Source organism: Trichoplax adhaerens, genomic scaffold (genome assembly GCF_000150275.1).
Source record: "Trichoplax adhaerens TRIADscaffold_19 genomic scaffold, whole genome shotgun sequence".
Lineage (NCBI taxonomy): Eukaryota > Metazoa > Placozoa > Uniplacotomia > Trichoplacea > Trichoplacidae > Trichoplax > Trichoplax adhaerens.
The window spans coordinates 1222682-1237115 of NW_002060961.1; the positions used below are offsets into that span (position 1 = coordinate 1222682).

At 32.0% G+C, this 14434-nt stretch overlaps 2 protein-coding genes across 2 annotated transcripts; one reads left to right on the forward strand and one right to left on the reverse strand.

The window, feature by feature from the left end:
- Nucleotides 1-6358: 6358 nt before the first annotated feature.
- On the reverse strand, nt 6359-10066 carry TRIADDRAFT_61027 (uncharacterized protein; the record flags this gene model as incomplete). The annotated part of the gene is made up of 13 exons (XM_002116988.1): nt 6359-6447; nt 7173-7222; nt 7449-7507; nt 7583-7759; nt 7854-7911; nt 7979-8131; nt 8263-8369; nt 8473-8505; nt 8610-8705; nt 8794-8869; nt 9033-9112; nt 9200-9239; nt 9963-10066. 13 exons carry the CDS (start codon nt 10064-10066, stop codon nt 6359-6361), a joined length of 1122 nt encoding a protein of 373 aa, XP_002117024.1.
- Nucleotides 10067-11535: 1469 nt separating this feature from the next.
- TRIADDRAFT_31801 (uncharacterized protein) lies at nt 11536-12919 on the forward strand (the record flags this gene model as incomplete). Its single annotated transcript, XM_002116921.1, has 5 exons — nt 11536-11703; nt 11952-12036; nt 12235-12308; nt 12620-12727; nt 12821-12919. The coding sequence occupies 5 exons, from the start codon at nt 11536-11538 to the stop codon at nt 12917-12919; spliced, it is 534 nt and encodes a 177-aa protein (XP_002116957.1).
- Nucleotides 12920-14434: the final 1515 nt, after the last annotated feature.

Below are 14434 nucleotides of genomic sequence, written 5' to 3' on the forward strand. Positions count from 1 at the left end.
TTTGATAAAGGTAAAACTTTGATAATATGCAAACCTATATCCAAATACTAAAGATTTATTTTAACGCTGCTGGAGTAGTTTACGTAATATAGGTGTATGTTGTTGCTATCATATCCCAAACCGATAAAGTGCTAGTGTTAAATAGAGATCTAATGAGTATATCAATTTCTTTTGATGCAGTTCGTGAATTTATAAATTTATATTTGTAGGTATTATTGTGGCCTTTACTCCTGAACAAACGATAAATATAGGCATTACCGATCGATTTAAGAAGCAATTTAATCATTTAAAATAGACTGATTGAGCAATGATAAATATCTATTTAGTGTACAGCAACTGAGTTTCAATTTCGTGACAATTTGGTAGGTAATCAATCTACAGTGCTAGCAAGCAGAGTTATATTTTTCTGAGAAAGCTCGATACGATTTGGTATTAGCTTCGATACATTACGGCAAATACTAGAAGAATTTTAAGATGAGCTAATTAATTCTCATTTGAAAGAGGAGGAGATTTTCGTCCAAAAAATAATAATAGTACGAAAATTAAACTAGAATATTTATCATAGATAAACATGCATCAGTAGCGCATCTTCACTAATTATACAACCCTATTGTGGATTCGAAGAGTTCTGCAATTGGCTCGATAATTTGTCTCCAGTGAGTAATTTAACGTTGAGAGCGTGTTCTATTTATTCATACAGTATTTAATCTAAATTAATTAGGCTGCTTCGAAATAGCCCTGCATACTTTTAAATTTCCTCTAATTTTTGTATTTGCCCGCTATTCCATAACGTACGGTAAGTAATTCTTCCAAATATATAGTTTCAAAAGTTAATGTTTTTGTTGTTGAAATTAGGATCTAATGAACTTCTTGTTTGAATCTAACTAACTAATTAATTTATCTATTCTTACAGGTTTAGGTTTTTGAAAAACTTTACTAATGGCGTTAAAATTCAATAGAAAGGTAGACCTCCAAATGAAAACTGTTATCAGCAATAAAATGGCATAAATTCAGGAAATAAGGTATGGTACTAGATATTAAGCAGTAATAGGTGCATTAGTATGACGTAATAGTAGCCATTTTATATTAAACGATTTCTAGGAAATAGTTAATATATCATATCAAAGTCTATTTCAGATAATTACAATTTAAAAAGCGCCGGAGCAGGTATATTGTTAAAATACAACCAGATGTTTTGGTAATTGATAGAAAGTAAGCCATATATTTCCATTAGAATAGCGATCTAGAATATAAAAAGTTCATTGATTAAATGGGTATTGAGAGCAATTGACAATGGATTCATACTATTTAATACTAACTATTTAGGAATTGATAGTTTAATATAAAGTAAGTAGCGAGTTGGATTGATTAGTTCCGGGCTATAGTAACTAAAATTATGGAACAGGTCTTACTAACGTAGAAAATTACCCAAATGCTAGCAATTATTATAACAATTGTATAGTGCTCCTAGCATTTATTGATTTTAGACTTTCAAGCAAATTAGTAGCAACTATTAGTGATTTAATTTTACCGTACGATATTTTCAGAAATTTAAGAATTTTCTTCTATTTACTTTTTTAATGTCATCTTGTTAAAATGGATGAGTGCTTAAATTTATTCCATCATTACTCTCTCTATATTGATTAAGGAATATTTCTAATTTAAATTATAGCAAAATTAATAAATATAGTAAGACTTCGCATAATTATAGTACATACGACGTTGTAATGATTATAAATCATTTTACTCTCTTCTACCACCGGATAATTGATCGATTACATTATGCCTCCATGAGTATGTTTACCTTGAGATCCCTTTAAAGTTGATATGTTAAGATTCTTCCTTTTATATTACATTTTATCTCAATAATTAGAAACTCATGGGAATTGCTTGGCTATAAATTTTACGGTTTCAAAAAGATTACACTGCATAATGATCTTATTATCTCGCCTGAAGTTTCTCCATCCATATTTTTGTGTGCTGTTAGCAGACAAAGTCGGTAATGTAGCGAAAATAATGAAGTAAATTTCAAAAATTCCTGGTACAGCACGTAGTGATAATTACTCGCTTTCTGCTAAGATTAAAGCTACATATGATAATCTTACTGGTTTCTAAATTACTGTATACCCAGTGCTAAATCAAAATTATAGGCTAGTTATATATCAATATATATGAATTTAATTGATTGCGGTACGAAATGATGAAGCGCCATGTTAAAAATTGAAATGGTCTGCAAGATTCTATGGAGTTATGTTTTCAGCTTATACCGAACTAATTCCTATTCTGTATAGATGATAAAAGTCAGACTCTAGTTATATCAGAAATTTGAATTAAATGTTTCAGTAACACGATACTATTTCCTTACTGAATTTTCTTCAGGTCATACAAGCACTTTTGAAATAGAGATAATTAGCTTAATATTTTACCGTAATTACAAATGAAATGATTTATTTCTTACATTATATCTTGTATAGTATTAATCGGTGCCTTTTTTTTTGATGGATAACGTTAAAGTTATAATTCTAAGAATAATAAGAACTGTAGAATATCTCAAAACTAAAGTTACTAATTTGATCTAATTGATTACAGAAATTTTTGAATCACCAAATGACGCAACTTCTACAGTGCTAATTATCGATCATTTTATTCAGATTTTACCGATTGTAGAATTATTTTTAGCCCTTTCATCATTCCATTTCATGCCTATTGTTACAATTTGCAATGTTGATTCCCTCTAAAATTCTCAAATACATTTAATTAAGCCTTATGCACGCATAGTGCCTTAGTAATGAAATTCTAGATAAATATCGTCAATGATGTTGTTTCTATTCATTACGTATGATGTTCACTTAAACGATTGTAAGTCAGTAATATCAAGCATTAATTGAACATATCTAGTAGCAATTAATTAATTTATGCTTTACTGCAATGTTACGTACTATAAGACCATGTTGTTATTGTGATTACCAGACTTTATGCAATTGAAATAGTTTTCATATCTTATCGGTATATGCTTCTTACGTGATAAAACTACTGCATGACCATGCCATCAACGCATGTTTCGTCATCTTTTGATAATGCAAATAGTTGTAGTAAATGCCAGTATATTGAATGTACAGTATTGAGTTATTGCTAATAGTCTAAAAATGAGATACTGGTGATTACACTTCCAAAACATGTTAATACATTTAGATCATGACTTCCATCCAATAATAAATCATCAACTTAAGATCATAATTACTTTCATGTTATTGTATAGTATTAACATGATATCGAAATATAATTCTTTATGTCTGTTGCTTATATTCCTGTCATAATGGAATATTGACTTCTTCCGCCCGAAATGATATGCATCAATAGTGCTTGTCTTATTGATATTTTAGACCTTGTTATGACAGAACATACCTTTGTCTTTGCAATCTTAATTAGTTCTAAATTTTAATTGGGGTATATCAGTATATGAACATCTGTCATCTTTTAATCAACAATGGTCTATGTAATCAATGTCTAGATCATCCTTGGATTTATATCAAAGTTAAACATTGGATAATCTTTATAATTTATACTGGGGTTGAAGTGATTCCGCTATAGTACTAATATACGCTAGAATAATTGCAAATGTGATAAGAAATGTTACGAAATTATATTGTAAGATATGAAATTATTACGAATGATTGATTCTTGTGTGACGAAGTTATCTTTAATTAAATGAGATTAAGAAAGACTAGTAAAAAAAATTTTATTCGGCTGAGTTTTAAAATTATACAAATTATTTAAATAAATATTTCATTCTGGGAGAATTTTTATGGATTTTTATCGTGTAATATCATTTAGTTGAATTATATGATCATAAGAAATGATTTTAGCTAGTTCATGAAGCAAATGAGGTACCGGAATGGCAAGATTATTGAATGTCTGCTCTAACTTACTGTGTAGCTACTTTTTCTTAAAAAAATTAACGAGAAATTGCTGCTATAAAGAAATGATAAATACTTAAATTTTATCATAGTCGTTAACTCTGTAATGCTTAATTATCATTCGCGATCCCTTAGCTTTATTGGGGTTTCTACGGTTATTATTTTAATTCAAAGTTTAAGCTAACTGGGAATTGATTATTTCTAAATAAAACACTCGGAATGTAGGACTAGTAATGAGCATACCGATTTAAATTAAGAGTTAACTATTCGATATCATTTCGCGCTCATATTTTACTGTCACAAATTCGCAGGTATATTTGCGACGTATTATGGCATTGCGAATTCCAGAGTGGAAATTAAATAAATGTCAAAGTAAATTCTGCTATGTAAGATTTCGTGCCTTCTTTTTAATATCACGTATAGTAAAAATTTAATATTACGGTACAAATTCCAGAAAGAAAACTAACTTCAGTAGGTCAGCAGATTAAAATCGTTATAAGGGCAAAGCCGTTATAAACATTTCATAACACTATTTTAGTATCATAGTATATTCACCATGTAACATAGTATTACAAATTTGAGAGTGGAAATTAATGTTAGCAAGTGAGTAATTGAATTAAATACGTATTTCAACTAAAACTGTAGCTGTAATCATTGATTATAAAGTAATTCTAGCATTTGGAAATTTCGTGCACTTACTTAGTATCACATTGTAAGAGTAAATGAACATAATTCGAATTCTAGGGTAGAAATTAAAGTTGCTTTACAGAGAAAGAAACCATGACCTGTGCAACGAAATGCCGTTACCAACGTTTTATGATACTATTCTAATTTTCGGCCGTTTGGATACTCAGTTTCTATAAGCCTAGGCATAAACTGTAAGATAACATACCAATGGTAAAAGTTTTATGTATTGGGGAGTAAAGAATAAAAACATAGTATTTATTAAAACTCGAATAACATGGTAAAAACGTTGTGATTTCGAGATTAACCAATGCTAAAATATGCTATCACATTGTAATGCTAACGTGACCGTAACAAAGGTAAAATTTCGCTAAAAAATTCCACGAAATTAAGTAGTACTCATTTATACTTTAGTATGCGCTGTGGAAGCCTTACATTTTAATGCCTTAGGTTCTGGTTGGTTCTTATGTTAACTTAGAAGCGTATTTTACAGTTTAACTAAGTGAAAAAAAGGTATTTATGTACTTAAGAAGGATTAACTATTCTCAAGAGTATTATTAGTGATAATTATAATTGAGAATTACTTTACAGTCGCAATAAATCCGGCATTATTATCAAGTATCAGGACTGATTAAGTCAAACTTGTACTTGGCTAATGAAAGTTCAAATATGGATAATCAAATTCAATGTCGAATAAAAATTTCTTTTTTAGATCCAGGAACGAGCGATCGAATACTCGATAGATCAAGGCGTTGTGTATAGCCAGTATACCTAGATATAGTGTACGCTGATAGTTCCTTTCAAAACTCCGTAACTTGACAAGTGTTCCTGATTTGAAAAGATTGTTGCATATACGCTGCACATTTATACAGTTATTGTCTTGCCTTTACTTTAAGTCTATATTGCGTCCAGGTATCATGTTAATGGATAGAGCATTAAGATATCTTCCTAAAAACATTTTTTTGTACTTCCAAATTATTTAATTTCCCTTATAACAGACCCGTGCAGCGTGCAATGTACATTTTATATCTGCTAAGTACTGTGACTGTGTTATATACTGTATTAGAGTAGAAATATCTATGTTAGGATAATTCTGTTAGCCTATCCTTATTTAGTTAACTTCTAATTTGGATATACTGTGTTTTGATATAGCACTGGCTTTTTATGATAGCGACACTTATACACATACTGAAATAAAAGGTTGTAATAGGTAATGCAAATCATCTACTTACAGTTCGAATCATTGCGATTGTAATTTACTTATGGTAGATAGTAAATTATCGTGGAAATGTTCTGTGATTGGACATATCGTAATCTGACTATTCTGTATTAGTCACCAGATGTCTATGTTCGTAAATACTGTTGTCTGCTTTAAGGGAACAGTAGCTATATTTAATATCTAATTCAGTACATGATTACAAAGTTAATCGTACTAACTATGACTCATGAACTATTGAGGAATAGTATATAAATGTAGCATATCGTGTAATAGAGTGGATTTTCAAACTTAGTGTATAACGTAAAATACGGGGCGTTTAAGTCTTTGTGTAGTCTGCTAGTACAGCAAGTGTTTCTGAATAGTGCAGATATCGTTCCTTGATACGTGGTTCAAGGAATTGACTTACTGATCGTACATTACGTTATCTTTTTGCAAAGCTGTTTTGTGACAAGTACATATACATAAATAAATATTAAGCAGCAAATTGATTCACGAAAGTTAGTGAATACTTTATTAACATTTGCATTCGCGCATTTGATTACGATGCCTCTATTGAGGTTGCTATAATCGCGAAGCGAGAAGATATTGCTTGAAAACTTCTGTTTGAAGTACCATGATCCCAGTTATCTTGCAATTATACAAGAGCAATATGAAAAAATTTTCGTACGAAATATTTAATGCGTAGATGAGCTGCCAGTCACGAATCATAGCACAATCATAAAAAATATCTAGCTAGATGAGTTGAGGTTTTGAAGTTACTGAATCATGATCTTGAGTTATTAAAGTTTTACAATGTATCATAACGCTCCATCGAACAAAATACGAGTAATCTCCTTATTTCCGTTACACTCAATAGCGTATTGTGGATCTTTACCGCCAATGAAACAAATAGGTAAAGTTGATCAATCTCAATAATGATTAAAGTTTTGCTAGATGCAGAATAATTTAAATATCAACCATAATTAAAATTTATCATTTGTTTGAATGGAAAATTCCTATATTTAGATAAAATATCTTACTTCGTATGTCGTACAGTAGGCATCACCTAGCTAATAGTCAACCGTTACATGGAATAATTTTACACTACTTATTTGTTACAACGTCAAGATCTTATTGACGAAAACAAAGAATTGTAAGAAAATGCTCAACGTAGAACTCTAACTAGGGTAATACATTTGAATATGGTTAGGCAATAATTTGATCAGTATTGGATAAGCTTCATAATCTTCTCCATCAATGGTATACCACATGTCCTGCAAGCAAATTTACAAAGTCTATAATTGAGTATAATTACTTCTAAACTATGTAGTAACCTCATTCTTGAGACTTCGTAAATTATAGAATAAACTTACATTCCTTGACGGTCGTAAAAATATTTCGCTGGGTGTTAATGTTTTCAGCTCTACAATTTAAAATTTTAATTGCAATATAGTTAAGTATCAGAATGAACCATAAGACCATCAGATATATCTACGGCTAGCTACGGTAAGGGCTACGTCTTAAGACATACTTTCAGTATTATTTTCCGAATGTTTCTGGTTTATTTGCTGCCACCTGTTTTTATTAAGCATACGCATTTAACACCTTGATCAGTACAAAATGAAATTTTAAAATCTATTCTAACTTACCCCTTTAAGATAAATTCTTTTTTATCGATAATTTCAGGCCAAATAGAAACAGCAAGATTCTGTTAAATATAAATAATCAACTTACATAATGATCAAATAAGAAAATAGGGAAAAATTCAAGTTTATTGAATTACTTTGGTTTGATTTGCATCGATTTCAACTTGAAAGCTATTAAATGTTTTAATATTTTTGTTTATTTCTTTAATCATCGGATTGTTATCAATGGTATCCTTTATGTCGTTGTTTTTCAAACTTTTCTGATTATCGGATGCGCCGAAACCTATATCAATACTATACTTTGGAGGCCAATTCTATTGATTGAAATATTTAAGACAGCTCAATGAGTTACCTTCAATTATATTATCAAATTGGACCGCAATTAATACTAAAACATATCAGACATACAAATAAAACTGGGGGAATATAAGCCATGCGTTTCTTTAAAGGTCCAAATAACCAGTATCTACAGAAGAGAAATAGCTAATTTTAAAACGGTAATATTTTGTGGTATAATCTAGAAAGAATTTAACCTGTCGTAATCGCTGGCGATGTCTCTAAAAATTCCCCATTTAACAGATGATAGAGAATATATAGTTTTACCAGATTCTTGAGGGCTAATTTTCATTACATCAATCATCCTACTCTCCTTTTTGACAATAGATAAGGCGGCCTCACCGATAATTCTATACGTTAAACAGGAAATTTTTGTAGAATAATTACTTCAGTGTACACTAGTGTAAAGACACTGAGGTTAAATTGAAATTGGCTATTTTTCATTGAACGTTTTCATGTGTTTTTAATCGAAGTGCACAACCTGGCTTTGGGTATATTCTTACAACGATCGGGTAATAATTTCTCAAATAGTGTGTTTTCATCTCCTAGAGGTATAATACCAATTGGTAGCGGACACTGTTTCGATTCCTATCATTTAGCAATACCGAAAGCCCAAAAATTGATTTTGGTTATGCTGACAAAAGAATCTAATTTAATAGGAAATATGGATACGACTTTAGCAGTTATATACCTCATCGTACTTGGTTAGTAATCCAGTAATTACCTATGTTATAAACGAAATAAAAACTTAACAGTGCTGCCATAATTATGATGGACTCATTGTTATATCTATAGAAAATGAGATTTAGTAAGTTGCTTATACGGTACCTCCATTACTGTGCCACTGCCACCAGCTATTACTATAGTATCGGTAGTTTCATCTAAATAATTTACCAAGGTTTTGGCTTGACCAACATAATCAAGCTAATATTTGGTAGAATAATTCGACGAAGCGATTATTAATTACCGCATTCAAACACAGATTAAAAGTTGCGTTGTAATGATAAATTACCTCGATATAAACAACATCAATCCCAGCAAGGTTAAAGATTGGTACGGCGTCATCTTTCAACAATTTTCTAGTTTTTCTGTAAATTTTCCCACCGCAATGCAAAAATAACATTTTTAAGTATTCCGTACGTATACTATGAAATGCTATAACATACGTGTATTTATTAATTGATTGATTAATTATCATTTTATGTAAGACAGAACAATCTTACGATGATACTAGCAGATTGGCTAACATACCCGCTGCCTGCTTTCGGATTAAAAAATACCACAACTCGACGCTGCTTTGCCGTTGATTTGATAGTCTGTCTACCATATTGCTAATAATGGTGATAAATTGCTGCAGTTAATCCGCAGGACAAAGATTTAAATGGATTTTGTAATTGTAATAAAAATGTGCTTCTTACCACTGCCTCTTGGCATAATCTTCTTCTGACAATATTAGCTCTAAGTATAATAAAGGGAGTGATTAAGAAAGTGCTAACGCACAACGACGGTATTTAGAGACTATCTCTATAGAAAATCACTGCTGACACTTTGATAAATTGTGCTACTGGACATACGATTTACTGTCTTTGTGTACAACACTGCAAAATGTATATTGAACTTGCAAGAATATTATTCGAGCATATTTAATCACGCCTTCACGGATAGTTACAAAGTGTTACAATAGCTCTCCGTCTAGACAAACTGGAAGGCAAAGTTGTCAAGTAGTAATCACAGCTTTAAGAACTAAGTAGTCCAACGATGACATACACAAGATTATGTCTGAAGGTTAGACTAAACCAATGAAGTTTCCGAAGTTTCAGCTTACAGAACGAGTTGGTTTAACGACCTGGCGTGTAAGATTGTATCTAAATTTAAAGTTCGTATCGTGTATATACAGAACATCCACTGCAATATTGCATTCTCATAATAATTTCATAAAGTTTTCGTACTTTCAGCTTATTACGAAACTACTGTACTTTGTCCAATGTAATGCTGCTATGGGAGAACGCATTTGAAGTTGATATAGTACGCGTATCATAGTCAACCAATTGAATTTTTGTACCATTCATTAATTTTAAATGGATGATACCTGTTATTTTAGTAAAACTAATCGGAAAGATCGTCTGTAAAGCCCAGCTTGACATTAACGTTGGTATGACAAGTTACACACAAGATTTATACCTATGCTTTTGCGTCATGAAATGTATTCCATAAAGAGCAGCAATAGCAGCAAATGTGGATTTTTTCCAGTGTTTTCTCAACGTATAAAAGACTCCGTGATTCATATTTCTCGATCGAATGCAACCATACCCCACAAGACCACTATTTAATTAATGATTCAACAACAATACAACACGATCGACTATGTAGAACAGATGAATTCGATCTCTATCTCGTTTTTCGGATGGTAGAAACAAGTATTTCAACAGCTTCCAAGCGATGATCTTGCAGGCTAGCACGACTGCAAGATGAAACAACACAGTACGTTAATAAGGACATCCAACGATGTGCCATAGTACTACGCATGTAATATGACACTTACTTCCTTCTGATGACACCTTCAATACGCCAGAAGATTAAGCATTCGACTCGTTTTCAAAAGTCATGGAGTGTAAAGACAGATTAGAACTTGCAAGATGCGAATGAATTCATGTAGAGCATCAAGTCTGCAGCCTTGGATTTGCAATTTCAAGCTAGCAGGTGATCCTTTAGCTCGCGGATGGTCTGTACAGTGTACAGTACTACAATCGAACAAATATACGGTAGCGGTGTACAGTACAGTTCTGCATACAGTACTGTACTGTACAGTACAGTTCTGCATACAGTACTGTACTGTACAGTACAGTCAACCGTAATAATTACAGTACATTTGTACAATGTACTGTACGGTACTGTACGAGACAGTGCCGTATTGTCCACATGTACTATACTGTACTGTACTGTACAATGCTCGTCACCATGGTAAACTCGCTGTGTGCAATTGTAGATTACTAGGCAGCAAGCACCTAGAAGGCACGGCTACTATGGAGGATTCATTCAAAGTTAGAAAGAGAGAAAGGTTACTGTCGAGAAAGGAACAAAAATTGGACAATAACTTCTGTATTTGGAAAGGTAGTTGTTGCAACAACTGAACACTGTCATTTGTAGTTTTGGGATTATCAATGAACATTTTGAACGTTTGATTGCAGAGGTTACTGTTGAAGAATAAGGACATTGATTGATTTATTGACGTGGATTCTTGTTGATTTGGAGCGATTGGTGATTGTAGCCTCCAAATTATCCAGTATGTTGGTGCGATATTACGCTATCGTTGTCATACTTTCTTTCGCTGTTTTGGTATGGCCTTTAAAGGATTCTTCCACAAATACCAGCGACGATCCAACCACCAATGCGACCACTAGTCCAAGCCAACAACGTCTTGACAATCACAAGCTCAAAGAGGATGAATCCCAGCTACTGGCTTGTATCTTTATAAGTGTGACTAAGTTGTTATTTTGTTACAATTTCGCGCAGTTACGTGTAGAAAAAATACAGTAATTAGCAATGGCGAGTTGTTACTTGTAGATGAGCTTATAACGCCTATTTTGGAGGCTACAACACGTAGTCGAAATCACAGAGGAATGCGTATGCTGACATCTTTTGATATTAAAATACACAGTAGTCGTGTAAAGGAATAGATACTCTCACATTAAAATATTCCTTTATTTTATTGCTCGCTCTCGTGGTTATTTTCGTTAACTTGGTATTTGCTCTAATGCCATTGACATACTTGTACTATTGTCGTACAAATGGGCTAGCAGATCGTAAATTATTCGCATTGAGACGTAGGCAACAAACCGATGCTCTAATCGCAATAAGCAAGTTCAAGGCCTACACCAAGCAATACAAAATGGCGGAAGCAATGATCCAAAAAATCTTTGAGGTCTGTTTTTGAGTTCACATAGTAGCGCTTATGGTTACTAGTTTTAAGGGATAAAGTGATGGCATCAATTTAACAATTTTAAAGGCAACTACGGTAGTCTCCATTGCTCAATTCTACTTTCGTCATCCATAGCTTACTAGCTATGGATATATATGGTATACATTTAGTCTGTGTATAACTCAACATTGCGTGTACGAAGTAGGCTAAAATGACTTGCAACTAAAAGCAGTATCCTATCCTTATTATAGGTACTATTTGAATCGAAAGCTGTCATTATTGATACTGGATATATACCGGAGATGGCTTTCCCTAAAGATGAAAAAATTCGTGATGGTTAGCTACAAATGCCCATTTTCTCATTTCGAACCAAAATAGAAGCTTTGTTATAAATAATAACGTACTCGTGCAATACAGTACTATAGTAGTATTGAAATTTTTAGTTAAGCTATGTTGATCATCTTGCGTTACTTTCCTTGTAGTGATATCAACGCATTAACTAGCCTTATGTAATAGTAACTTCTATCTGATTAGCTATATCCAAGATATATGAAAATACTGCCTTTTTCGGTGAAATTGCCCTAAGATTACCAGATATTACTCATAAGGTGAGTCAATGAGCTGATGCTCGCTCAAGTCTTTTCTAGTTACTGTAGCACCCACTTTACTGGTAGACTTATACTTAACTTTGCATCAAATAAGGCTATATTTTTATATGTCATCCATGATAGTTGGTTATTGATATATTTAAATGCAATCATACATCGAGGAGTATTTCCTATAACTTCTGCATCCGACCGCTTTAGCCTCTTTAAACGATTGACATCTTATATTACGTATCATTTTCCGTGATAACAATGGATGCGGTTACTTGCATAGTTATTATGAGTATTTAGGACTTTTATCTTATGTATTTAAGATATATGATAGGAAAACAGAATGGAGATATGCCATTCACTGGAGTGTCGGATTTTGTAATGATTCTGTTTCAATATTCCATGGTCCACACAAGAAATTACTAAATTTAGTAAGGATTTCTATTCAGTGTGTTTAACCTCCCGCTCATTTTATTAATGTATTACACATTTTCACTGCTTTATTTATTGAAAATTTTGAATAGATGTCTCAAGAGTTGAAACTTATTCCAAGAGATGCTAACTATGTTAATCCCTATAGCAAGAAAGAAAATGATCGTGAGAAAATGGTAATATCCAGTTAGTTATTCATAAGTAAAACTGCAGTACAGCAAAATATGTGCCATGTGCCGCGTGTAGTCCTTTGTCGTATATAAGATGTACTTATGCATACTGTTATGTCAGAAATGTACACTTTCGTTATAATTACAAAAGTTTATATATGGTAATGAATATCCACACTTAATTAGATTAACTGATAAATTTCGCTGACATTCTCTTACTCCGTTTTCAGAATAAGGAACAATTAGACCATAAACTGAAGAGTAAGGCTCAGTCATCGAAATCAAAATCTAGATCTAAAAAAAACAAAAGGAAGAAAAGAAAATCCAAGAAGACTGAACTATAAATATATAATTTTCCTGACACGACTGTAATATAATTAATATTGCAGCGTGTAACATTTTTTAAATCCGATTGTGAAACTTTCTCTTTGTATTATTTTCAGTATTAATATGCAGAATTAATACTGTATCGAAAGATACATGAAGAATAAGGCAAATTCTTTTGCCTTATGCTATGTGCCATTTTTCCATGATGAACTTGTCAGAATTTATCAAAGTACATTTAACGTGTTGAATAATGGTGAATTCAGTTAATATCTCATACGCTGATAAGCAAAGGGTTCTTTTGTGATCTTTTATAATGCTCTGCTGATCATGTATAACATAGCCAGTTATTGAATCGGTGAGAAATATCGCGCAATAAACCAAGTGATGTCCGATCAAAAAATCCATTGTATTAGTTATTATGCAGTAGTAATCCATCGTTAAGGAAGATCTGCAGTTATAAAGTCAACAATATATGAATAAACCCCTACATTAAATTCGAACTAATTAAATTATTAAAACGATGAATAAAAATATACCTCACTACATGCTTATTTGTTCACGTGAAGTAGTGAGTGTCGAATCAAAGGTTATTTTATGTCAAGGATAAATGATCTCTATCGTACTTTACTGGGAAATAAGAAAACGATTAAATAGCAAATAACATCATCAATCATTAATGATACATTTAAATTTGCCTCTAGATGAAGCAATCAATTATTGTAGCAATGATATTTTGCCAGAGATGAACAATGCCCTTGTCTTTCTATCTAAACATGCCTAATCCCTTACCTGGTTATATATTGTTACGAGATTACGATCGATGCATAATTAGTTTATTTATGATTACAAGCTGAAAGAATTGATTGTTCCAGCTTATATCATTACGGTATTATAATAATTATCTGTATCGATATTACATTTATTTCCGTACGTACGGATATATATTATCTATAAGCTAATCATGTAATCCACTCTCAATTAGCAATAAACGCACGGCTTCAGCGTGACCGTCTTCAAAAGATGTTCGTTAAAAAAAAATAATGAAAACACTATAATATAGTCTAAATTCACTAGGACTGGATAACTTCTGTCCATTTTTACATCAACCTAGACTAGTAATGATAAGTATTTGAGAATAATTACTACGGGATGGGGATGAGTGTACTAAATTTTTCCCTATTCACTTTAGCTTAGTGGATAAAACCAATT